At 41.0% G+C, this 23,316-nt stretch overlaps 2 protein-coding genes across 3 annotated transcripts; one reads left to right on the top strand and one right to left on the bottom strand.

The window, feature by feature from the left end:
* Positions 1 to 504: 504 nt before the first annotated feature.
* On the bottom strand, positions 505 to 17,179 carry drg2 (developmentally regulated GTP binding protein 2). Of its 2 annotated transcripts, none has more exons than XM_034190331.1 (14): positions 17,089 to 17,179; positions 16,774 to 16,866; positions 9,181 to 9,341; positions 8,838 to 8,927; positions 8,691 to 8,751; positions 8,409 to 8,499; positions 8,224 to 8,296; positions 7,329 to 7,419; positions 5,953 to 6,050; positions 5,349 to 5,425; positions 5,175 to 5,263; positions 5,045 to 5,103; positions 4,548 to 4,601; positions 505 to 844 (listed from the first exon to the last, which is right to left on the bottom strand). In XM_034190331.1, exons 2-14 carry the CDS (start codon positions 16,835 to 16,837, stop codon positions 758 to 760), a joined length of 1,095 nt encoding a protein of 364 aa, XP_034046222.1. In that variant the 5' UTR covers positions 16,838 to 16,866; positions 17,089 to 17,179; the 3' UTR covers positions 505 to 757. The 2 variants fall into 2 exon arrangements, with proteins under 2 accessions (XP_034046222.1, XP_034046223.1); XM_034190332.1 differs by having other exon boundaries at positions 16,774 to 16,869; positions 17,089 to 17,144.
* A 9-nt stretch (positions 17,180 to 17,188) lies between these two features.
* On the top strand, positions 17,189 to 22,756 carry gfer (growth factor, augmenter of liver regeneration (ERV1 homolog, S. cerevisiae)). Its single transcript, XM_034190330.1, has 4 exons — positions 17,189 to 17,234; positions 17,375 to 17,580; positions 21,218 to 21,432; positions 22,418 to 22,756. The coding sequence occupies exons 2-4, from the start codon at positions 17,389 to 17,391 to the stop codon at positions 22,578 to 22,580; spliced, it is 570 nt and encodes a 189-aa protein (XP_034046221.1). The 5' UTR covers positions 17,189 to 17,234; positions 17,375 to 17,388; the 3' UTR covers positions 22,581 to 22,756.
* Positions 22,757 to 23,316: the final 560 nt, after the last annotated feature.

Below are 23,316 nucleotides of genomic sequence, written 5' to 3'. Positions count from 1 at the left end.
AAGGTCCTTAATCTCCAAGTAACTCCTAGTGTGCGTGGCAGCATGGTAACGTCAGTGTGCATCACTGCAAAGCACTTTGAGCCTCTGCGTCAAATGGATAAGCAATTACAGAAATGTAGTCCATTTATTAACCCTTTGACTGTGCAGGAAAACACTAATGTTGACAAAAGTAAAATAGAACCCAGTTACTGGGATCTACATCACAGTATAACAGCCCCCCACCCCCACCCCACTCCAAAAGGTTTCATGAGTTTGAGTAATCCTGTTGACAGATGTGTGGAAAACATAACTACACAACAGCACCCCATTTTCAATCACAGAGCAATGAACATCTTCACAATTTAGTCAACGCAACTACTCTACACTGTCATTTATTCTTGCAAAATAGTAAAATTAAGCTTTTGGCTTCACACAAGGCATCTTATAGTGATCACATCTCTTCTATAAATGTGCAACTGACAGCAATAAAGGAACAACAACAACAAAAAACACAACAAGGGAACATGTTGAAACATTTAGGAACTTTATTTTCTTACAGTATCTTTTTTCTTTTTTTAAATCAAAAGGTAAAAGATCAGTTCCTGGTATGTCTCTGAATGTATTTGCAGGGGGATTTTTTTGTTAACTTTTGTGTACAAAATATGAAGTATGACTGTTTTAAATTTGCTGTACATTTAGTGTACAATGATTTATTTTAGCTCCACGCCTCCCTCGCAGTTGTGGTTCCTTCCCTTCTATCGCCATCCGATCACAAGTTTTACTTTTTAATAATCTGGATGACATCCTCGTGCTCCATGATGTGTGCTAGTCCAACCCGCTGAGGGCTGTATTTGGTACTGGTTCCCTGAAAGGCAAAGAGACAGCACCGTTCAGTTCAAAACTTTGTCATTGTGCATGCACAACCAAACTGCAGTCGCATCAGCTTCAAATGCTACATTAACACACAATAAGTATAAATACCTAAACTATATTAAAGTGTAATTAAGTTAAAATTTAAAACACAAAAAAGCAAGATATTCACGAGAGGGTGATCTCCAGCAGAGGCTCAGATTACCTTTCAAAGGTTGAAATATAGAAGTAAAATGAACTATAATGTAGCTTAGCAACCTGAGGGAACACAGCAACAGTCATGCCATGAAGCGTGTTTGCTATAATGTAAACAGTCATGACACAAAATACACCATGTAACAGCTGGAGCAATGCTCAGAATTGTTAGTGGAGTCTGAAAATGAGATTTTCCTCAACAACCATCTGTATCTGAATAATTCTGTCTCTCTATATGAAGACGGCGAAGAAGAGGAAGCAGGAGGAGATGATTTAACACTTTCTAGCTTCCGGATGTGAACTTTAACACTGCTTACATCCACACACCAGACTGATGGGCTACATTAAATGCTAATGGCTGATGCCAACTGTTGCAACCAGGTTTTTGTGACATATATGCTAAAACCAACCATGGAAAGCAGTTAAATGCTGGGCAACTTTCATCACAATTTATTAATGTATCTAGTTCAACAAGGTAAAATTAACCCCCTTCAATAAATTCACTCTAATCGAGCTAAAATTCTCCAAAACAAAATAGTTCTGAATCTATACTTTGGAAAATGTATTAACTGGTGAAGCATATAAAATCTCTCAAATACCAATAGTGAACTATTTTAGTAGGTTTCTGTAGTATTTATATAAAGTACAAGTTGATAAACAAAATAAACTCTATAGTATGATCATGGCCAAAAAAATGGCTATAATCTGCTGAATCAATCTTTCCTGGGGACAATTGTGGATAAATACTGAGAAATATATTCCATTTTCCAAGGTCCATATATATATATATACACAATTTATTTATTGGGAAAGGTCCTTAATCCCCTAGTTGCTCCCGGTGTGTAGTGAGCACCTTGTATGGCAGCACCCTGACATCAGGATGAATGTGAGGCATTATTGCAAAGTGCTTTGAGCGTCTGATGCTGATGGAAAAGGGCTATATAAATGCAGTCTATATATATATGCATCCAGAAAGTATTTGATGTGTAAAAACACATCATTATTCCTCAAAATGCTACACACAATACCCCATAATGACTAAAAAGGTTGTTTTTTTTGCAAATTAATTAAAAATAAAACACCAAGGAGCCGCAATTACATAAGTATTCACAACCATTGCCATGAAACTCAGAATTGAGCTCAGGTACATCAAGTTTCCAGTGATCATCCTTGAGATGTTTCTAAAGTGCAACTGGAGTCCACCTGGGGTAAATTTAATTGATTGGATTATCCAACAATTGTGATCTATAGTATCAAATGATTGGATACCTTTAGGAGAGGTGATGGTCTTGTGGTTAAGGTGTTGGGCTTGAGTCCAGTCCATGGGTTCAAATCTGCACCTGACTGGAAAATCACTAAGGGCCCTTGGGCAAGGCCTTTAATCCAATATTGCTCCCGGTGTGTAGTGAGCGCCTTGTATGGCAGCACCCTGACATTGGGGTGAATGTGAGGCATGATTGTAAAGCGCTTTGAGCGTCTGATGCAGTTGGAAAAGCGCTACATAAATGCAGTCCATTTACCATTTATTGGACATGATTTGGAAAGGCACATATCTGTCTACATATGAGGTCCCACAGTTGAGAGTGCATGTCAAAGCACAAACTACGCATGAAGTCAAAAGAATTCTGTGTAGACCTCCAAGACAGGATTGTCTAGAGGCACAAATCTGGGGAAGCACAAAGAACATTTCTGCTGCTTTGAAAATACCAATGTGTGTAGTGGCCTCCATCATCCATAAATGGAAGAAGTTCGGCTCCACCAGGACCCTTCCTGGAGCTGGCCACCCGTCTAAAGTTACCACCAAGCCCAGCGCAAGCTACAGCAGCGAGACAGCTACCACCAGGCCCGGCGCAGGCTACAGCGGCGTGATAGCTACCACCGGGTCCTGTTTTTTTTTGGCCATTTTTCAGAGAATATGAATGATAACACAAAAACTTTTTTTTTTCCCCACTCACGGTTAGTGGTTGGGTGAAGCCATTAATTGTCAAACAACCAGGTTTACTCTTTTTAAATCATAATGACAACACAAACTACCCAAATGACCCTGATCAAAGGTTTACATACCCCTGTCCTTAATAACATGTATTGCCCCCTTTAACATCAATGACAGCTTGGAGTCTTTTGTGGTAGTTTGTGGACGAGGCTCTCTGATGGTAAAGCTGCCACTGAATGTGTTTCGGACTTTATTTACATCAATTACAAAGAAATACAAACAATATGGCACTCTATGGTAAATCTGCATGGAGTAGACAGTTCTCAAAAACTGAGTGACTGTGCAAGAAGTAGAAGAGTGAGGAAAGCCACCAAGACACCCAGAAAACCCAGAAGAAGTTATAGGCTTACGTGGCTGTGACTGGAGAAATTGTGCACAGTGCAAGCTTTGTATTTTGTATCACCAGTTATACATCTTCATGATGAAGTGGTATAGAAGAGGATTTTCTTAAAAAGATGACCTGAAAGTTTAGCTACAAAATGCCAGAAGGTACATCTGAGAAGCAAGCCTGGATTTGAACTGTTTTGGTGAAAGAAAATCCTTCTCTGCTCTACTCCACTATGAAGCTAAGTGCACTAAGTGCAAAGTGGAAAAAAAAAAAGTTTTTGTGTTATCATTCATATTCTCTGAAAAATGGTAAAAAAAAAAAAATTAAAAAAAAAATCCGCCAGGGTATGTAAACGTTTGAGCTCAACTGTGTGTATGTATGTATGTATGTATATATATATATATATATATATATATATAGATATATATAGAAATAAATAAAACTTGTGGTGGCTGAGTACCTGAGCAAGGGGAGCACCTTAAAGCAGTGATTCACAATGGATTTAATCATTCATGTGTCTTGAAAACTCAATGTCACATAACACAATGCAGACTAACTTTAGCCTCCATAAAATTTTTTTAAACAATATAGAATAATCTTATTGCACAACTTCAGGTAATTATGTTGCTTAAAAAAACAAAAGAAAAACTAGTTTCTGAGTTTGTCACTGGGCAGACCAACATAACAGACACAGCTCTGGGCCTTAATAATTATTGTACAGATAACCAACATTACAGAAAACAGCTTTGTTCTTGCACCTACATTTAGACACGCATTTTAGACTGAATAACCACATACAAATACTGTATTAATTTGTTTTAACAGCAAAAGCTAGATCCTGTGAGACACCGTTAGCTGACATGCAACTTCCATTTTCCCCCCACTAACAAAACACATCCTGATTTGTGACCCCAAATCTATAGCATGTACTGACCAGTGTGTTTAACACACTATAAAATATTACAATACTGATTTTGCTTTTAACTTCCACATCAGGAGATATGTTTTTCTGAGCAGCAAGAAAAAGAACTCCAAGATTGTCTACAGAACAACTTTGTATATTTTTGCAGTGTGCTACTTGTGTCACACATGATGGTGAATAGTGTGTCCAGATATCTGGAGTACTAGATAATAGACTAGATTTCTGAAGGTCAATGCTGCCAAGCGTTTAAGTTTACTCACCCAAACCAGGGCGTACTTGAACTGGCTGGCTAAGGTTCTGTGGATTCGATGGCACTGTGGGTGAAACGTTACTTTATAAACATCAAACCAGCGTACAGAGTACTAACTCATATGGTGAAATTACTAGGGATGGCGTGATACCACTTTTTCATGACAAATACTAGAACCTTCAGCATCTGCTGATATGGCTATCTCTGCCTTGAAGCAAGTAATCTGCCGATACATTTGTCTGGTTGCACTTTGTTAACCTAGCCATCTAATAAAACATTAACATAAACTGTGAAACACACATTTTACTCCCCTAAAGTAAAACATTACATTCCGATGTGCAATGGAAGACTAACATCAGATTTTAATTTTTAATATATGATCCAGTAATGTTTGACACATCAGACAGATACTAATTTGAAATATCAACTAGCGCATCCCAAATAATTACGTTAAAAAGACGATAAAATCATCATCATCAGTATTATGTGGTCACGTGTTTCACTAACCACATGTTCTACAGATGCTCCTCTTCTCATAATGATAGCATCACTGAAGTCTGGGCGCTCTAATGTGAAAACAAACAAATTTATTGTACTAGTTGTGTTTGTGTGCACGTGGCAGATTGATGGCGTGTACCTCCTCGTTTCTTCGTATAAATGCAAATGAGAGCCAGGTATTCCCAAAGTTTCTCCAGAAGGTAATCCAGGTTTAGCTTCATCCCACAACTGAGACAGAAAAAAAAGTCATACATTTCAAACAGAAAAAGCTTCCACCACAAAATACTGACACACAAACACAAAAACACTGGACCTGATGACAACACTGTTGGGTGTGCGAGCCAGACGGTCAACCTCCTCGATGGAAATTTGATCCACTTTATTGTATACCTGTAAACCACACAAACAATGAGGGAAATGGCATTATAGAGCAAAAACAAAGCTTAATCCTGTGTGACAGAAAAGTAACTGAAAACCTTTTTGGCAATTTTATAACCATTTGAAACATTTATCAAGTAAAATGCTAATTGAGAATAATGCGAGAAGCTGCTTCTTTCCCGTTTTGCTTAAACTGAATGCTGTTGGGCTTTAAACCACAGACTGCAGAAATAAAATAAATAAAAAAGAAAGCATCTGAACAGCTACACAATCAATCAACAATAATCAATAATGAAAATAATCACAGCAGGTTTCAGAGAAACAAAACACTCCATAAATGTTAAAGCACAATTTCAAGGATTTCACGGTTTTCAATTCAAAAATCTGATTTTTTTTTTTAATCATTCAATGTTTTGAAAAACAAATCTGGGGTCTTAGAAAATTGGTGATTATGTTATAAACAGCCCAGTCTCCTGTCTAACATCTACACAATTATTTTGGAAATACAACAGTTTTATTGTGTACAATTACTAACATACATATAGACACGGCATGTAAACTCTGTTTCCGACAATGACGTCTATGAACTCGTCAGGCGTGCTGTCCTCCCGGAACAGAACTTCTGCATTAAAGATTTCTGAGGAGGAGGGTTAAAGAGTTCATCCAGTCACTGCAACGAGTCAATACGTCCACAAAACAAGGAAAGAGAAACAAGACAAAAACAAACTGGAAGAGCAGTGATTACCCAAATGGTGTCGCCACACTATAATGAACTGAGAAAACTGATTAGTTACAGATTGAAATAATTTGTCCGGTGGCAAATATTGCTTGAGCTGTCAGTCTTCGGTGGATTTTGGAGTCTGATAAATAGATGACATCACATTTTCACTGGCAACACAAAGAGCCGCATTCAGCAGAGCGATTTTCCCGGCACATATATGTGCGCTGGGGGAGCCTGATTTCAGCGGTATTCCCAGAGGTCTAAACGCAAATGTGGCTGGAATCCGGCTTCCTCGGGATCATGACGCAATACTTCCTCACTGCATTCGTGTGATGATAGTGTCTTCTCCAATGTTCTGGCGTTCAGTGTGGCTGCAACAGTGAGGACAGCAAACAACCTTCTTTCTCTGTGGCACCTTCTGACCAAGAAAATCTGCCAGGTGCACTCTAATGTCCAGATAAAAAAAAAAAAAATAAACACAGCCACGCTCTTTTTCTTCAGTTATACTTGACATTGGTTAAATGAACAGCTACGCTGCATGTTGCTGCTTTCCCCTCGTGCTGAACTCACACCAGCACCAGAACTTTGGCCAATCAGAAGCCCAGTCTGAGCCATTGGATATCCACAGGGTATGAACACAGGAGTATCGTAGAAGTAACAAACAAGGACACAACAAAATGTAAACAAACGTGCAACTACTGGAAAAGCTCTCCATCTGATGTCCGCTCAAAGTTTTGAGCATTCACAAAACTTTCCGATGGATTCGCTGTACATCAGCTGACAAGAAACGCAATTAACAAATGAGAAAAAGACTTTCACAGAACAAAACATGAACGGATTTCAAAATTTCAAATATGTTACTCATACATTCCCTCAATGCATTATAGTGTGAAAGACACTTTAGTAATGGCCATGGACCCCTTGGTGGGCCATAAAGGCACTGCAGGTGGGCCATGAGTTCATTAAAAATAAAAACATGATTGATGTTCAGTGACTTTGTCAGTACAAAATAAAATTAAACATCTTCACCTTACATTTAAAAATGTTCTCATATGATAACCAACACAACTAGTAGGAACCAAGGATCCTCTGGTCATGGTGAAAGGTATTCACAGGAAAAGGGACATAAACAGTGTTTCTGGTGAATCTGCAGTGATAAACGTCCTCTTCTGAGCCTGACAGATAGTAGGATACTGTATTCGTGAAGGATGAGCTGCACCAGCTTCTCTGAGCAGTGAGTGAGAGGAACTGTGGAGTTGTAGGATAGGCCGCCACTTTTCTTTTGCTACAGGGAGAAACAAAGGTCATAATTACAGCATTCATCTCTGAGACTAATAAGCTGGACATAAATTTTCTATGCAATACTAAACAGTAAAGGACCATGTTGTTGGGTCTTGTTGACTTTCAGTCTAGCACCGGGCTGTGGTTACAAGAAAGACTCCAAACAGAATGGAATCCAAATAAAATGACTGCATACATGTGAAGGCCCATATATATAATTTACAGGAAAGCAATTATGATCTGATGGATACATGTGTTTTAATAGAGATGTAAAAATTCACTAATACAAATCAGAATTCTGCTTTAAAGTAAACAATACACAAATCTCTGGATCAAACTAAATGTATTATTAACAGGTCAATGGCCCAATTTTAACATTATGAATCGGTTAAACCAGTGGTGTACAAAGTATTCCAGGAAGGGCCAAGAGGGTGCAGGTTTTCTTTGCAGCCACTGACTCCAGCAGGTGATTTCACTGATGAACTCATCCCATCTGCTCAAAGTGATAATGCACGGTGGCTTAGTGGTTAGCACTGTTGCCTCACAGCAAGAAGGCCATGGGTTTGAGTCCCATCTGTGGCCTTTCTGTGTGGAGTTTGCATGTTCTCCTCATGTTTGCGTGGGTTTCCTCCGGAAGACATGCAGGTTAGGTGAATTGGAAACTTTATAATTGTCCAGGTCTCCCTTGCAAAAGAGATCTTGATCTCAATGGGACTAACCTGGTTAAATAAATAAATAGTGTAACTAAATGTTTCCAGAAATGTCCTTGCAATCCAAATTCCAACTTAATAGAAAACAGAAAACACACCTTGAAATAAATGTTAGGTCTTCTCCTGTTCAGTCTGATTCCCACAGATTCCAACTCTTTTTCGAGAAGTGCCCTAGAAAATCCATTTAGAAAAAATTACAGGCAAGAATTTGTGGACACAAAAATATATCACGTCAGTCAAGCCTCCGCAAAACAATTCACACAAACACAGAAATTACAAACACCTCTGAACATCTCCTTTGTTGGCATCCAACATCATGATGACAACATCTGCAGTCCTAGCAACAGCGATGACCTGCCGACCTCGACCCTTACCTTAAAAATAAATATTTAAATAAATTGCTTTTCCTAGTCAATACATTTTTTGTCAAAATTATGAAAAATTATTCAATTTACCATTATAAATTTTCATAAACACCATGATTCAATCAGCCACGGAAGAACTCTCCATCACATGTTCAATTTCTTTTCAGTAAATATATTCGGGTGGGGAAATCAGAGCATACCTTGGGCTGCACCCTCAATGATTCCTGGCAAATCTAACAACTGGATGTTTGCCCCTTTATACTGAAGAAAATATAAGAAAATTACACAATGAACATGATATTCTGATACAAGTTGAATTCCACTTGTAGGTATGAAAAGATGTGTACCTCGATGACACCAGGTATGCATGTAAGGGTGGTGAATTCGTAGGAAGCAGCTTCACTTGCTGTTGATGTCATCAAACTAAGAAAGGTGGACTGTTGGATATAAGAGATTTAGTGAAAGCTTTGATGGCATCAGCCCATATTGTGCTCTAATTTAAGAGGACTTATTCACACTTTTCCTGACAATTTAGTCCACTTAGATTCAGAAAAAGTGTAAATGAAAGGTATTTAAGATTTTTCTATCCACACACACACACACACACACACACACACACACACACACACACACACACACACACACACACACACACACACACAAAAAACAAGAACACCTGTGCTGACACACCTTACCCACGGAGGGGAAACCGATAAGAGCAACACGAGCATCCCCTGATTTCATGACATCAAAGCCCTCGCCTTTGGCCCCCGCTGACTTGGAGGGTTCCAGTAACTGAGCTCGATATTTGGCTAACTTGGCCTTTAACAAACCTAGATGATATTCGGTGGCTGAAAGCAAAGAGAAAAAAAAGAATAAACAGTTAAAGAATTGTTCATTTAATTATTTTTGCTCAATTTAGGGACCTCCTATGCATCTGTGCAAAAACAATGTCTTTGTTTGGAAAAAAGAACAAAAAAGCCATAAACATTAAGTAACTCCTAAAACCTCCTTTACTCAGGGATGGGGTCTGTCCAGCAGTCCTTGTGCAGCCATGAAATCATGTTGATCACTGTATGACACCAAAGAGGAGCTCAGATGCCGCCAGGACATTAGAAGTTCCGCTCAGTATACTCTTACAAACCAGCATGATCATTACGATCGCAGTCAAGTATGAAGCTGCACCTGATTTCCGCAGGAGAGTCACCAAACCCGAAAGACACACAAATATGACACAAGCCACGCAAGAACACCTCACAGAGCACCCCATGGCCACCTGACAGGCCGGCAATGATCGCAGTGCAACTGCAGATCATCATCTACTGTAACATGACCGAGGTGACGTGAGTTTGGATGTGAACTCGGAGAAAAAAAAAAAAAAAAAAAGAGAGAAATATGATTTCAATTTCACAGCCAACAAGCACGCAATGATTGGGGCTGTGTGTCGTGAGTTTTATGAATAAAGATGATTTAAAAAAGTGCTGTTACAAAGCACAAAAGCTCCTTGCTAGCTGATGTCCGTGGAGTTCGTCAGAAAGTTTTGTGCGTGTTCCATTTGAGCGGAGGTCATGGAAGAGAACTTTGTGTTATACTTTTCCTGTGGCTTATGGTTCATTCTGAGCTTCTGAAAGCTCTAGTGTCAATTCAGCACAAACCGACATACAGCTCGACTGTCACTGGAAAGATGCGTCATGTCAGACAAGTAATCTGCGCCCATATTACTGTTATGATGACAACCTGTAGCACCAACTAAAAACTTGTTCCCATGAAAGAAAAAACAAGCTAAATATTAAATAAATCCTTTTTACACATTACTGTACATGCACATTCAGTTTGGATTATGCATGCTTGTTTTGTTTTTTCCCCACTGCCGTGTGCCTAACAGCACTTACCTGAAACACATCATGTGGAATGTTTTAATATATGTACATATTAAGTTCATTGTGGACTCACCACAGTTTTGTCCTTTTTTCATTAATGGTATAATCCAGAGTTGGACTCACAGAACACCAAGAAGACAAAAAACATAAGTTGTCTGAAGAGGACAACAGTCATGGCACTTTTTCAGTCCCTGCAATGGTTTTTCTGCAGATTTATCTGACACTGCCAATAAATGACAAGGAAGCACACACAAGATAAATCCAATCTGACAATCTTGAAAAATTAAACATTTAATCTCTCTCCCTTTCGCTCTCTCTCTCGCATTGCACATGAACAGAGGAAATACGACTGCAAACCACTGAATGTGAAATTGAGGGTGGAACCAAACTCCTCCCTGGCCACACCCTATTTAAATATGCAATTTCATATAAATAGGCCCTTGGAGCAGGGATTCCCCACGTCACATCAGACAACATGAACACAGGAAAGAAATTATACTACAGATGACTGGAAATGACAGAGACACACATGGACAGTTTGTTCAGTACGCTGTTGAACAGATTAATCATGAAAGTGGAAAAATGTTAATGAGAGCATGAGTGTGTGAGGCCGACATGCAGAACAGCGCACACACTGACGTTAAAAAGGTGAGGCATGCCTCTGCTGACAGTGTGACATTCACAATTTATACGTGTTTATTGACAAATATTGAACCCAGGAAGGCTGTTAAGAAGCTCTGCAGCTCACCATCAAGCAAAAATTAAAAAAGACATTATTAATAATAACAAAAAGATATTTGAATGAATGCTGAATATTTGAATGTGTCCACACTGGTTTTCATTGGGAACAATAACACAAATAAACTAAACACAAGCAGCCCCCCATGGCTCGCCGTGCCAGCTGCTGATGCGCACCACATATGATTTGAACACTGATGGAATGAAAATGTTTCCTATAAACAGAAACAAATTCATCATGTGATGGCACCTTCATAGCAAAATGTGTGCAGTCAATAGCTCTGATTACATTCAGGAAACCGGCTCTCGCTGCAAAATGCGCTGTAATGATGGAATGTACCTGGACAACATTTGGATGATTGCGTTCCACACAGCTGGTGGCTCGGCACAAGGTTGACTGACACATGCCTGACCGATCAGCCGGCTCACGCTGGAATGCCCCTGAGGCCAGGAAGCCCAACGTGGTCAGCACCTGTGTGCACAGACAACTGCCTGGCTCCTCACCGTATTGCGCTCTGAGCCAACCGCAGTTCTGTGCGCACCTCGTCACAGTGACCTTGGTAATTGAAATCGGCTGCAGAGCCATTATCATCATTTGGAAGTAAATCCTCATGTTCCCTGAATACACACTCACGTCAGATTGCACCATTTGCAAGGTCCTCTAACAATGCCACTGTTAGTGTCATTTTATGCATCACTTTGTGCGTGCTTTATATCCATCCATATATTTCTGTGTAGGCTCTCAGTTGTCCAGGTGGTTTCCATAGTAGAGAAGCTTGAATCTTCGACTGGACTGGGTTGCTTGATGCGAGGACGTTTCGCTTCAAATCGCAGAAGCTTCCTCAGCTAAAATTCTTGCTCTGGTAGTCTGACTTCTGTCTTGACTCTTGTCGTTCTTCTCGACAAGACTGCTATAGGCTAGTGACTAAACAGTAGCTGTTTAGTCACTAGCCTATAGCAGTCTGCCTCTCGGTAGGAGGGGTCTGGTTAGGTTTAAAACTCCAGCTTTTGTGGCTTCTGTTTATTCTTCTCTACAAGAATCAAGACAGAAGTCAGACTACCAGAGCAAGAATTTTAGCTGAGGAAGCTTCTGTGATTTGAAGTGAAACGTCCTCGCGTCAAGCGACCCAGTCCAGTCGAAGATTCAAGCTTCTCTACTATCCATCCATATAACTGCAAACACGTGGATGCATTAAATGTTCATCAGTGTGTCTCTGATGTGCACATCACTCTGATGAATCAATCAAGGAATCAAGGAAATTTTATTGTCATATGCACAGAACAGAAGAACTTTCCTGCACAATGAAATGTGGCTACTGCATTTAACCCATCCTATTTGCCAGTAGGAGCAGAGGTCGCCATTAGGCGCCCGGGGACCAGCTCCAGATGTACATCCCTGCCTTGGTCAACAGCAGGGCTGAGCAAACCAACACCGACCCATAACAAACAACACACATAACACACAACACATAGGCCGGCCCGGTACATAAAACATATATATGAAAGCAAAACACGAGGGAAAAGGAGAAGAAAAAAAAAAAACCCTCATAGCCGCTGCATTACACAGCGGCAATGAGGAAAAAAAAAAAATCCCATCAGCACAAAAAACAATAATCACAGAGACAAAACAAGGACACAGGACAACAACCGAGATTTGAAAGGACCAGTTTATCAGAACACTCCGGAAGGCAGCCAGTTGGGCGCCGTCAACGGCCTTGTCTGACAGTCTGGGGGGGGAAGGGAACAGCCCTGCGCAGGCTGAGAAAGTCCTGGACAGTTCACAGTTCACGTCAGAGCTGGAGAAGCTGAGGGGAGGGGGGAAGACCAGGGAGCGAGGCTTAGGTGTTGATCTTCTGAGGAGGTTTCTTATCACAGCGACCTTGAAGTGCAGCTGTATCTGGGGAAGCCAAATGAATAGCCAGATTAACAGACGCCTGAAAGATTCCACAGTTCTGAGAACAGAGTGGCTCTCAATGCATCTGAAATGTAGAATGTGGTCTTCACAGACGGTCATAGCGGGTTTCCAGGGCTGCAATCTTCCTCGAGATGTCATCCAACGTGCGGTTAACCCCCGCCGACTGCGCAGCCACTGCCTTCCCAATCGAATCAATCATATAGGGCAGCTTGGAACGACCAATCAAAGCTGCTTCCACTTTGATTTTCCGGTAAACCAGCAGAGTGCCCGCACCACACATCAGAAAGCCGGTCACCACCAAGCCGAATATGTACACATCTTCAACGTCCTCCACAGAAAGCATGTAAAGGCACATGACCTGCCATCTCCTCCACAAGTCCATCACGTAACCCATCACATGCGTCCCAGCAGGACAGGTCGGGTCCTCCGCTCCCGAAGGTCTTGTAGAAAAAATAGTGTCAATTGCGTTCAGAGACCACTTTAACAGATCCATTTTTGTCGTTTCCAGAAGAGCAAAGCTGCAGCCTCACAGACAACACGCCACAAAAGCAGGAAAGATAAGGAGGGAGGGAGAAGAGAAAAGTGCGTCCGTCTCGGTTGAGTGCAAGCTGGCAAAAAAAAAAGTTCCCAGCATCACCTGTACATGTCAGAGACGGCACAATAGCTGTAGAAAAATGCGTATGCCAGCCAGGATTTTTACATGATGCACCGCATATTTCCACGCTCAAGTCACTTTTGATACATCTGCACATGGATGTGGAGACGGGTGTATGCCAGGTTTTTGTGCATATGCACGCTTTGAACATGAGGCCTCAGAGCACTTTAACCTTGTATCCAAGAAGACAACTGTCAACTGCATCCTATCACTGTGAGTACTCGCTGAATGCATGCGTGGATACTGAAAATAATTATTTGCAGCCTTTGCTGATTTTTGCAAAGCATTATATTTTGTTGTCCAGGCTGTTTTGCGGGACACCCTGGAAATCTACTGGATGCCCAACACCCCAAGCTGCCGGACTTTAAGAAATTTTAATGCTAATATGAAACAAAACAAGAGTGCATGAATTCCTTCCAGTTCAAACACAGAAGAATGTCTTCCTATCCTATTCAAGGCAGACTACTGCAGTCAGCTGAAGCACCCCCACATCACCCTCCAGTAGGAATGGGTATTGATAAGATATTATTGATATTGATGCCATTATCAATTCCGCTTAGCGATCCAATTCCTTATCGATTCCCTTATCGATACCTCTTGTGAATTTTCTGTTTATTAAAAGTAGGCTTTACAGGTTTTCTATGTCAACAACATTTTATTGAGCCTTAAGTAAGTAAATATGAAAATGGTCACTGGATCCTTGATCTCTGGACTTCCATAAAATCTACATGGTGGATCCTTGATCTCTGGACATAAATACAGGGCTGTGAAATAAAAATTGTGAAATCAGAGGAAAATTTGCAGGGGGTCAAGCCGAGGTTTAGGGCCCGCTGGGCACCAGAAACCAATCTAATTTTGTATTTAATGATACATTTTTAGCATCCCATGGAAGAAAAAAAAATCTCAAAAGAAGTGCATATTTAAATGACCCTAGACTCAACCTTTCATTTGAACTGTCAATGATAATGTTGAAATAACAGAATATGATGTGGAAGTAGGACCTGGAGACTGAAAAGAAAAGTTAAAGCATTTCAAAAATCACAGCTAAAGCATGTAGAATATTTTGAAAATCAGGGTAAAATATCAATAACAAACCCTATAGTAAAAAAGTCACATTGTTGTGCAAATTCTTGTAAATCCACAGTGTCTTTTTCCCATGAAAAAAGTCTACATTAATAAAAACTCATTTACATTCTTGTGTAAATTCATGTAAATCCATTCAAAGCCACAATGTCTTTTTTCCAATGAAATGAAGTCTAGATTAATAATAAAAAAGTCACATAATCTTGTCTAAAATCCTGTTTGAACAGCACAATGTTTATTTTCCAGAGAGAAAAAAATCTTACCGTGTTTCTTGATGGCACAGTTCATTTTTTCTGTTTATCTTTCAGATGTGTTCATGAAGCCAGCATCAATTCCACGGATTCTTGTCCTTACCAAACTTTTTTAAACCATCTTTCTCGCCATCTTCCCTGTCTGATGTCGCTCTGTGACACAGACATGCTGCAAAATTCTTCTTTTGAAAACTTGAGAGCTCTAAAAGTCTGCGATGTCCACATACTACGTTTAGCTTAAGCGTCTTGCAGGAGCCACACAGCGTTGCCGCAGCAACCAACCAGTCACGCTTTACGACAGCTGTTGCAACAGCTACGCTTTGAGTGGCATTTTTCCTCCGCGAAGGTCCGCGGATCTGAGGACATAGATTTGTATCTGTAACACACAGATCAGTGTCCGCGGACTTATAAAACTTGCACGATGTTGTAAAAAAAAAAAAGAAGGAAATGCTTTGCAATAGGCATTTTAAAAACTCAGTGACGGTCACAATTACAGAGTACAACACTAACACCCCCCCATGATGAAATCTGTGGAATTCCTCAGATCCGCAGAGTTTTCACAGCCCTGTAAATAAACACTACATGGTGGATCCTTGATCTCTGGACATAAACAGAAATAAAAAAAAAAATCTGCAGTTTTTGTCAAAAGCATTTCCTTTCAGACATTTTGGCATGAATGTCACTCCATACCTCTGAGCTGCACATTTGCACAGAACATCTCATTTTGGGAGGAAAAAAACATTTTGATCAATTGCAGTTTATCGTTCTTATTACAACGGTTGGACAGAGGTGTCATTTGATTTAAACAGCGATTCGCTTTGAAGTTATTAATTCCGACCGGACTATATCTTTCTAACTTGACTCGGCAGGGAGCAGTGCAGCGTTTGGAGCTGTGCAAACAGAACAGAGGACGATTCTCATTTCTTTCTTGCAACAAGACAGGAGTCCTGGGTAGAGACTTTAATCCACACAAAAGTGACTCACGATTGACATATTGTAATGGCTTTGAGAGGGGTTAAGAAACGGATTTGCTGCTTCTGAAAAGCAGCGAAGCAAAGAACCAACTACACAGTGGGTCGGAGCACTGCTTCATTGCTTCAAGCTTCAAAGTAGAGCAGCGCTGCAGAAGTGGTTAATTGCAAACACAGTGCAGGGTCAATCAACGTAGAGAAATGATCATTTTCGTGACAAACACCCTCAAAAATAACAGCGACGCTGAAGGACCAATAAGGGAATCACTAAGCAAAAAGGCTATCGATGTCGGTGGATCGAATCATTTCTTAACGGTTCTCCAAAAGAAACGGTTCCCGATACCCAACCCTACCCACTAGTTGCCAATCTTCCTGGGTGGATGCCAACTAAGACACAGGGTGGTTCTGTGGTGTGGAGGATGCAAGAACACATACTCCAAAACTCGACCTTAACCCAGTAGTTCCCAAACCAGTCCTCAAGGACCACCTAATCTGCAGGTTTTTCATCTCTCCCTGCTCTGCCACAATCTGATTGGCTCATTCAGATGTCTGTTATGAATAAGCAAATCAGATAATCTGATTTAATCAGTTAATTATGTCATTTACTTTTCACCATAGATGTATCCGTGTGACTGAGTTAATTGTATAAATAAGTACACTGGCTAGAAAACAGGTTTCACAAAGTTTTTCCCAGTTGTTAGCTGATAACGTTTGCACAGCTGGTAAAAGTAAAAAAAAAAAAAAAAAAGCTAACACATTGGTTATGCTGCTGACTCTCTCTCTCTCTTACCTTTGTTTTTCTGTGTCCTCGAAATCTCTTTTTCTATTTCGGCGATTTTCTCCAGGATTCCCATTGTGGCCGTTCAGATGAGCTGCAGCTACTCTGCTGAAGACAGAGAAGTCAAACAAAAACCGTGTCAGAGTTCCACCGAGCTGCAGACATTAGCTCTGTTAGCCCACAGGCTAACCGGCTAAATGACGGCAATAAACACGTCACAAAACAGTCCAAAAAGCAGGCAGCCAAAACATATAAATTAACACGAGCGTGTAAGCAAAAAACAAACGCTGTCAACAATTAAGGTGTGATCAAACTAAAGGCATTTACACTTTTATTCTGGATAAAATCCACAGCATGCAACATCACCAACCGGAACAAAAAGAGTTCCGTCCACATAAAGAGTCCGGAGGAAACAAGGAAAAGCGTTTTAACCAAACCTTTTGCCCTACATTGGGATAGAAAACGTATATCCGGTAGGAATGTTGGCTTACTTCCTCTTCGTGTGATTACTGTAAAATAAATCACTAGTGATGTGCTAGTTAAATATTACCTGCGTCAAAAAGACGTTTGTGACGTGTGTGTGTTTTGTTTTTATTTTATTTTTCCCGTCAAGTCAAAAGAGAAAACATGGCTGCTGTGCCATCCGGACGGACCCCGTCCGGGTCTGAAGGTTTCGCCTTGCCTGTGACCGGGAAGGAGCCCGAGGAGAACTCCGGGAAGCAGCAGGAGCGGAGCGGAGAGGTGGGGAAGAAGCCGTGTCGGGTTTGTACGGACTTTAAATCGTGGATGAAGGCTCAGAAGAAGCAGGCGGTGGCACAGGTAAGTTTATCCCATCTTTAATGCTACAGTGTGTAGGATTTAGTGTCACCTAGTGGTGAAGTTGCTGGTTACATTATGCCGTCATCAGTCGCAGTTTTGTTTCCCTTTGTGTGTGTGACTATGTATTGTTTTGTTTTTTTGTACTTTTTTGGTGACAGGGGATCTATGCTCCCTTCCTTTACTTCAAAAATGAGAGTTAAACTTACCTGCAACGTACCCCAACCTCCAGCCACCTGAAATCAAGCACACCCGGAAGTGGAAAATCTTGCAGTTTCTTGAATGGCCACTTGAGGCTGGTTAAAAAAATGAGTGATTTCTAATAGAAGCCCACATTAAACCATACACTGTGTATATATAGTGGACAAAGCCTGCATGATGTCACCCATAGGTTTTCTATAGAGACCCAGTGTTGCCGACCAAATGGTCCTCCCACCTAAAAATCGGTCCTCCCTGCCTTCACTGCGCATGCATCATTTTGGAGCTCAGTAGTGTCATTTCTGAGCATCGCCAGTGATTCACTGATTATCACCTTGTTTCTGCTTAAAATTGTACTCCAGTCATCATCTAGCTCAGCGACGGCTATCTGAAGCTTTTGTACAACAATCATTTCCACATAAATTCAGTGTTATTTCATAATAAAAGACAGGGAAGCAATCAGAGCACCACATCAGCACGTCAGACTCTGATGTGCTGCAGCGCCTATGTCATTTCAGAGCGTCAGTAACGGCTCACCGATTATCACCTTGTTTTCTGCTTAAAAACGGCCTTGTTTCTGCTTAAAACTGACTTTAGAATGATGTAAGAGGTTTTACTTTGTCATCTGATGGTTAATAATCACATTATACCCTTTTATCGCTTTGGGTGTAGAGAGTCAGTCTCAGATGCCCTGCTGTGGTCCCAAATGATGCATGTGCAGAGAAGGCAAGGCAGACCAATTTTTAGGGGGGGCCGTTCGGTCTGCGATACCAGGACAGCCAATATGAAGTTCATGTCTGGGAGTCACCATGTTGGTAGCAGAGGCCACCCTGATTCACAGTTAACTCATTAATGCATAAAGGGGTGTAGTGTGGGTGGCTCAGTGTGTGACAAAAGAAGCCTGAACTTGCCCCTCTCTTTGAGTCCAACCACCTAAGCTAACAGGCTAACCTTGGTTTGGGTGTTTATTGGGCACCACAGTCTCCTTTTAGAAAAAACAAAAAACTACAGTTTTCACGATTGCTTCTGTGATTGCAGCTGAAAAGAAAATAGTAGACTATTTATCCATTAGAAGTTATGCTGTGTTTATGTTCCACAATGGTAGGCTGTGCCCGGAAGTGGTCAAATCCCGCAATATCACGCAGGGGTTCAAATGAGACTGCGCTGCCCTATTAAATCATATTTCTGTGGACACTGTGGTGGTTCTAACGATTTACTTTGGTGTGGACATTAAACATATTGTTACTGTGGTACCATGGATATCGTTAAGCTAACTGTAACTATGTGTTGGTGGGTTGGTATTACGGCGGTGATGTGACATCCTCACCCTAACCTTAACTTTAATAGCCCAAACAACCCAAATCTTACAGAGATACGTGAACCCCCCCCCCCCCCCCCCCCAATGAATAACAAACAAGAAATGTTGGTTGATATGAAGAGAGACAAAAAGTCTTTCATTAGAGATATCGAACTCCTGTTTTCCGCATGGCAGGCAGGGATACTTACCACTATACTAACAAGGAGCTAACAACACACGATGAGTCACAGAACATCAATTACAGTAGCTGCCAGAAGAATAGCCCCAAGATTTAAAGTTGGGCTGTTTCACAGTCAGGGTACACAAGTATGTATCACAGGCACAAAAAAAAAAAAAAAAAATCAAAGTGGTTAGTTTGGTGGGCGGCACATTGGCTTAGTGGTTAGCACTGTTGCCTCACAGCGAGAAGGATGTGGGTTCAATTCCCGGGGCCTTTCTGTGTGGAGTTTGCATGTTCTCCCCGTGTTTGCGTGGGTTTCCTCCGGGTGCTCCGGTTTCCTCCCACATCCAAAGACATGCGGGTTAGGTGGATTGGCATCTTTAGAAATTGTCCTTAGGTGTGCGTGTGGGTGTGTCTGTGTTTGTCTGTTTGTGGCCCTGCGACAGACTGGCGTCCTGTCCTGGGTGTACCCCGCCTCACGCCCTGTGACTGCTGGGATAGGCTCCAGCCCCCCGCGACCCTTGATTGGACTAAGCAGTAGAAGATGGATGGATGGTTACTTTGGTCAAGTTATTCCTCCATATGTAACTGGTGACTGGGGTACTTAAATGCCCAAAGTTTCAGACCTGTCAGATGTTTACAGATATGATCTACTGTACTTCCAGAGAGGACCTTTTTGACCCAAGATAATTGTTGTGTAAATTATACAGATGAATATTAGGGCAGATTTTTTTTTTTTTTTTTTTTGGCCATTTTTCAGCGAATATGAATGATAACACAAAAAAACTTTTTCACTCATGGTTATTGGTTGGGTGAAGCCATTTATTGTCAAACAACTGTGTTTACTTTCTTAAATCAAAATGACAAGAGAACTACCCAGATGACCCTGATTCAAAAGTTTACATACCCCGTTCTTAAAACCATGTATTGCCCCCTTTAATATCAATGACAGCTTGGAGTCTTTTGTGGTAGCTGTGGACGAGGCTCTCTGATGGTAAAACTGCCACCAAATATGTCTTGGACTTTATTTACATCAATTATGAAGAAATACAAACGGTATGACACTCTATGGTAAATCTGCATGGAGTAGACAGTTCTCAAAACCTGACTGTGCAAGAAGGAGAAGAGTGAGGAAAGCCACCAAGACACCCAGACAACCTAGAATAAGTTATAGGCTCCTGTGGCTGTGATTGGAGAATTTGTGCACAGTTCAAGCTTTGTATTTTGTATCACCAGTTATAGAGCTTCGTCGCACATCTTTTCTCTCCAACACTTGTGCAACCCATGCTAATGACAGTGTTCACCCCAGCAATGCCTGTCGCAAGTGGCCACTAGGGTGCACTGTATTGTGAATCCAGACTATTGTAAAGAAAATGTTAACCACGGTTTATGCATATGTTCGCGAGTAGTATATGCAGTCATGCTAAACATGAGTAGCACTTTCTTTATGGCTCGTTGGTATTGAAACGTACCATGTGGATGTAACATTGCTTGTTATTAATAAAGTACACTTGAAATCTGTTAATTTCACCACTTTTAACACCGTGATGTCACAAAGGCCCATAGAAGTGAGTTGAAAGCCTCTCCTCTATTCTAGTCAATGAGCTCTTACTGAGCAGTTCCATGAGACTGTCATGTCCATTACTACTTTCTGTGGCTTAGCCATCTCAGAGAATTAAGGTTTATTTCTTCATCCTATTGAGAATAATAAATCTTTGGTATGGGTAGATCCCACCAGGGCCATTGAAAAGAGTAATGATGTGATGGTTTCATGGAATTGCCCTACTGTCACCACAACGTTTGTCTGCAGTAAGGCTAACTGGAACATCCACAGACTAATATTGACCGATAAGTGGCCCATCATGTGATGTGAAGTGGCACCAGTCTGCAGGTTTTCATTCCATCCAGTCACCTCAGTGGGTGATTTCACAGATCATCATTCTTGTCTCTGTATGACCCTGAAGGAGGTCCGAGCTGAAGAACCAGTGGTACAGAAGGAACCAGAGTGTCCACTGGACAGGGAAGAGTTAGGGCGTAACACCTGGTCCCTCCTGCACACCATGGCAGCGTACTACCCTGATCAACCATCCTCCAGCCAGCAGCAAGACATGGGGCAGTTCGTCAACCTCTTCTCCAAGTTCTTTCCCTGTGACGAATGTGCAGAAGACCTCAGGAGCAGGTCAGACCTCAGGGCTTTGTGAGGTGTAACATACAGGCTGCTCGCTTCAGCTTGTTTCATCATTTCTCTGTATCTGCTCTTACATGTGTGCATCCTGCAGACCATTTTGAAGGTTGCATCACATTTGTATTTTTTTAAACATGATTCTGTGCTGATCAGGTTCAGCACAGTTTCAGTTCGTGCACCAAGTTCTCTTTTTTTCAAGCTCTTATCAGGACATCTGACCTCTGAGGTTTGTCTGAAAGCAGAAAATGTTAGCGCAAGAAATGGACCATTATTCATGACTCTGCAGTCACATTTCACACTAAAGTTTTACAGTCATCGTCCCCCCCCACCCCCACCCACCCCCCCCCCCAAAAAAAAAATTAGCTTGGCATGATATCTATTTTTTAATTGTTATGTGTCAAGCAGTGTCGCTGCAAAATTTGGTATCTTTAATATAAAACACACAATCATTTCAAATATCTGCCCTTCTAATTGTGGTGTGTTCAAATACCGACTGACACTTTAGTAACACAAAATATTAAGTTGAAAGGTTGAACAAATCAAACAAAATTGTCATATTTGGAAATATTTCAGTCGACATTTGTTATTTTTTTTTCCTCTAGTAAAATGAGTTAATCACTGATCAGAATGCCAATTATTATTTCATCGAATAGTCCAAAATGTTCTTTCAGAACTACATGATGTTAATGAAACATATTGAGTTTTATACTGTACAGACCCAAACTGGTGTCACAGTTTTCACACAATATCAAGTTAGTTTTGTTTCACAGTGACAACGTCAATATTTTAATGCTATTTTTCAGTTTTGAAAGGTGTAATAGAACATTTATATATGGAAAATATTCAAATGACCTTTTTAAAAGGAGCAAAAAGGGCTCAAGCATTCACAATTGAAAATATGCCAATTTTTTTTTTTTTTCTATTACCTGCAGTCTTCATCATCTTTTATGTGAGTGAACATTTTTGTTCGTGTTCACAGATTGATGACCAATCGCCCAGACACCAGCAGTCGCCACGCGCTCTCTCAGTGGTTCTGTCGGCTCCATAACGACGTCAACATCCGGCTCGGGAAGCCTCAGTTCGACTGCTCCCGTGTGGATGAAAGGTGGAAGGATGGATGGAAGGACGGCTCCTGTGACTGACTTTTCCTTTCTGAGTGCTGAGGGACTCTGTGACAGTGAGGAGGACCAGAACTTTTCCCTTTGGTGCAAAAACTCATACTGGATGTACTACATGGGAAGAGGGATGTATAGCATCCGACAGTCTAAAACTGACATCCTCTGCTGCTGCCAGACACTTGCTTATCTTTCATTAAAAAAAAAATAATAATTAAAGGACGTTTTCATTCCTAATTTGTCTTTTGACAGCACAGTACCACACTGTTTATATTTCTTAATGTTTGATGTAAATGAAGTCCATATTCAGTGTCTTGGAAATGTTCATGTATCCATCCCCTATCATGTATACGGAAAACTGGCTACAAAAGTGATGATTTACTTCTTAAACTAAAGGGACACATACTTATGCACACTCTGATTTTCGTTTTGATGTTTGTATTTATGCCAAATTTGGTGGGAATATTACCTGGGCAGATAAGCCCGTCTGCTCTGTCTAAGTCTGATCCCGTCAGATCTCAGAAGCTAAGCAGGTTAGTGCTTGGATGGGAGACCTCTTCAGAACACCTGCGGCTATGTGTGTGTTTCTCCAGGTGAAACTGAAGTTGCGTTACAAGGGCATCTGGGCTGTATCCACTGGGGCGACCCCGACCCAAAATGGGGATCATCTGAAATGACAACACACACATTACTTTGGCACATATCACAAGATGAATAACTTTTGTAGAGGATTGGGCAGAGGTCAAAGTCAACAAAAACATGA

The sequence above is a fragment of the Thalassophryne amazonica genome, chromosome 16 (assembly GCF_902500255.1).
Source record: "Thalassophryne amazonica chromosome 16, fThaAma1.1, whole genome shotgun sequence".
Taxonomy (NCBI): Eukaryota; Metazoa; Chordata; class Actinopteri; order Batrachoidiformes; family Batrachoididae; genus Thalassophryne; species Thalassophryne amazonica.
This window is presented reverse-complemented; position numbering and strand designations above follow the sequence as displayed.

Coding starts and splice junctions, on each gene's coding strand:
- drg2 (XM_034190331.1), bottom strand. CDS start 16,837: ATGGGAATCCTGGAGAAAATCGCCGAAATAGAAAAAGAGATTTCGAGG. Junction 8,928..9,180: donor GTTTCCCCTCCGTGGGTAAG/GTGTGTCAGCAC, acceptor TATATCCAACAG/TCCACCTTTCTTAGTTTGAT. Junction 7,420..8,223: donor GACCTAACATTTATTTCAAG/GTGTGTTTTCTG, acceptor TTCTCCCTGTAG/CAAAAGAAAAGTGGCGGCCT.
- gfer (XM_034190330.1), top strand. CDS start 17,389: ATGGCTGCTGTGCCATCCGGACGGACCCCGTCCGGGTCTGAAGGTTTC. Junction 17,581..21,217: donor AGAAGCAGGCGGTGGCACAG/GTAAGTTTATCC, acceptor ATGACCCTGAAG/GAGGTCCGAGCTGAAGAACC. Junction 21,433..22,417: donor GCAGAAGACCTCAGGAGCAG/GTCAGACCTCAG, acceptor TCGTGTTCACAG/ATTGATGACCAATCGCCCAG.